The 1,178-nt window shown below is 34.9% G+C and overlaps 1 protein-coding gene across 1 annotated transcript; it reads right to left on the minus strand.

Annotated features, from left to right (window-relative positions):
* Positions 1-333: 333 nt before the first annotated feature.
* Positions 334-902, minus strand: LOC111386462 (the record flags this gene model as incomplete). The annotated part of the gene is made up of 2 exons (XM_023010930.1): positions 334-433; positions 585-902. Coding segments are annotated over 2 exons (418 nt in total), but the record flags the coding sequence as incomplete, so codon positions are not given.
* Positions 903-1,178: the final 276 nt, after the last annotated feature.

The following is a 1,178-nucleotide window of genomic DNA, read 5'->3' on the forward strand; positions in this document are numbered from 1 at the left end:
CCCAAACTTGAGATTTAACATATGAGAAAAGCAAACTCATTAGGAAACAAAACTTTTAAAAATTATGAACTAATATCTAAAGATAAGAGATAGAGAGATAGAAAGCTTGGATTGCCTCCTAAGAAATGTTTCTTTAATGTTATTAGCTTGATACATTGGATCTTCAAGAGAAACTTTCTTCATGTTTCCCAACTTTTTCCTTGGCTTTGGATTTTTCTTATATAAAACATGGCCACGAGGATTAGGAGGCTGCTTCAACTCTAGTATAACTCTCAAAACTACTTTTGATATAACAATGTTCGGAGGTTTCAAAGGCTTTTCTATGTAGTTCTTCTATTCCTCTTGTAGGTGAGCTTCATGAGGTAAGAGAAAGTTAACTATTTTCTTGTTCCCTGTGTAGCTTCCAGGAGCAAATGCATCGCTTCTTGAATAACTAATTGCAGCATATTACTTTCTCTAGAGGGTCATAGAACCATTCCTTTCTATATTTTGCTCCCACCACTGCATCAATTGATTGGACCATGTGGCAAGTGTCAACTTTTTCTGGAGATTTCTTCGCTTGATAGATGTTGAACATGACTTACTTTTCATTAACCCGTAGTGTCAATTTTCCTCCATGGACATCAATCACAACTCTCTCGGTTGCCAAGAAAGACCAACCACGAATTAATAGTAATTCTCGATCTTCTTCTATATCCAAAACTACAAAGTCCACCAAGAAAATGAAATTGTTTACCTTCACCAATACATCTTTAGTGATACCTCTAGAGTATGTGATGGATCTATCAGTTAGTTGCAAAGTGATAGAGGTTGGTTTCACTTTTCTAAGACCCAACTTTTTAAATATAGATAGGGACATCAAATTGATGCTAACTCCAGCGTCAATCAATGCCTTGTCAAAACTAAAAGTGCCAATTGTGTAAGGAATAATGCAGCTACCCAGATCTTTTAATTTATGATGGAGCTTCTTCTGGAGAATGACACTACATTCTTAGGTTAATTTCACTATTTCAAACTCCTCCAGTTTCTTTTTCTTTGACATCACTATGTTCAAGAATTTGGCATAATTTGGTATTTGTGCCAAGGTATTTGCAAAATGAATGTTGATGTGAATTTTCCTGAATACTTTCAAAAATTTTGCAAATTGTTCATCAAGCTTCTTCTTCAAGAATCTCCAT

This window comes from Olea europaea, unplaced genomic scaffold, assembly GCF_002742605.1.
Source record: "Olea europaea var. sylvestris unplaced genomic scaffold, O_europaea_v1 scaffold35579, whole genome shotgun sequence".
In the NCBI taxonomy this organism is placed as follows: Eukaryota; Viridiplantae; Streptophyta; class Magnoliopsida; order Lamiales; family Oleaceae; genus Olea; species Olea europaea.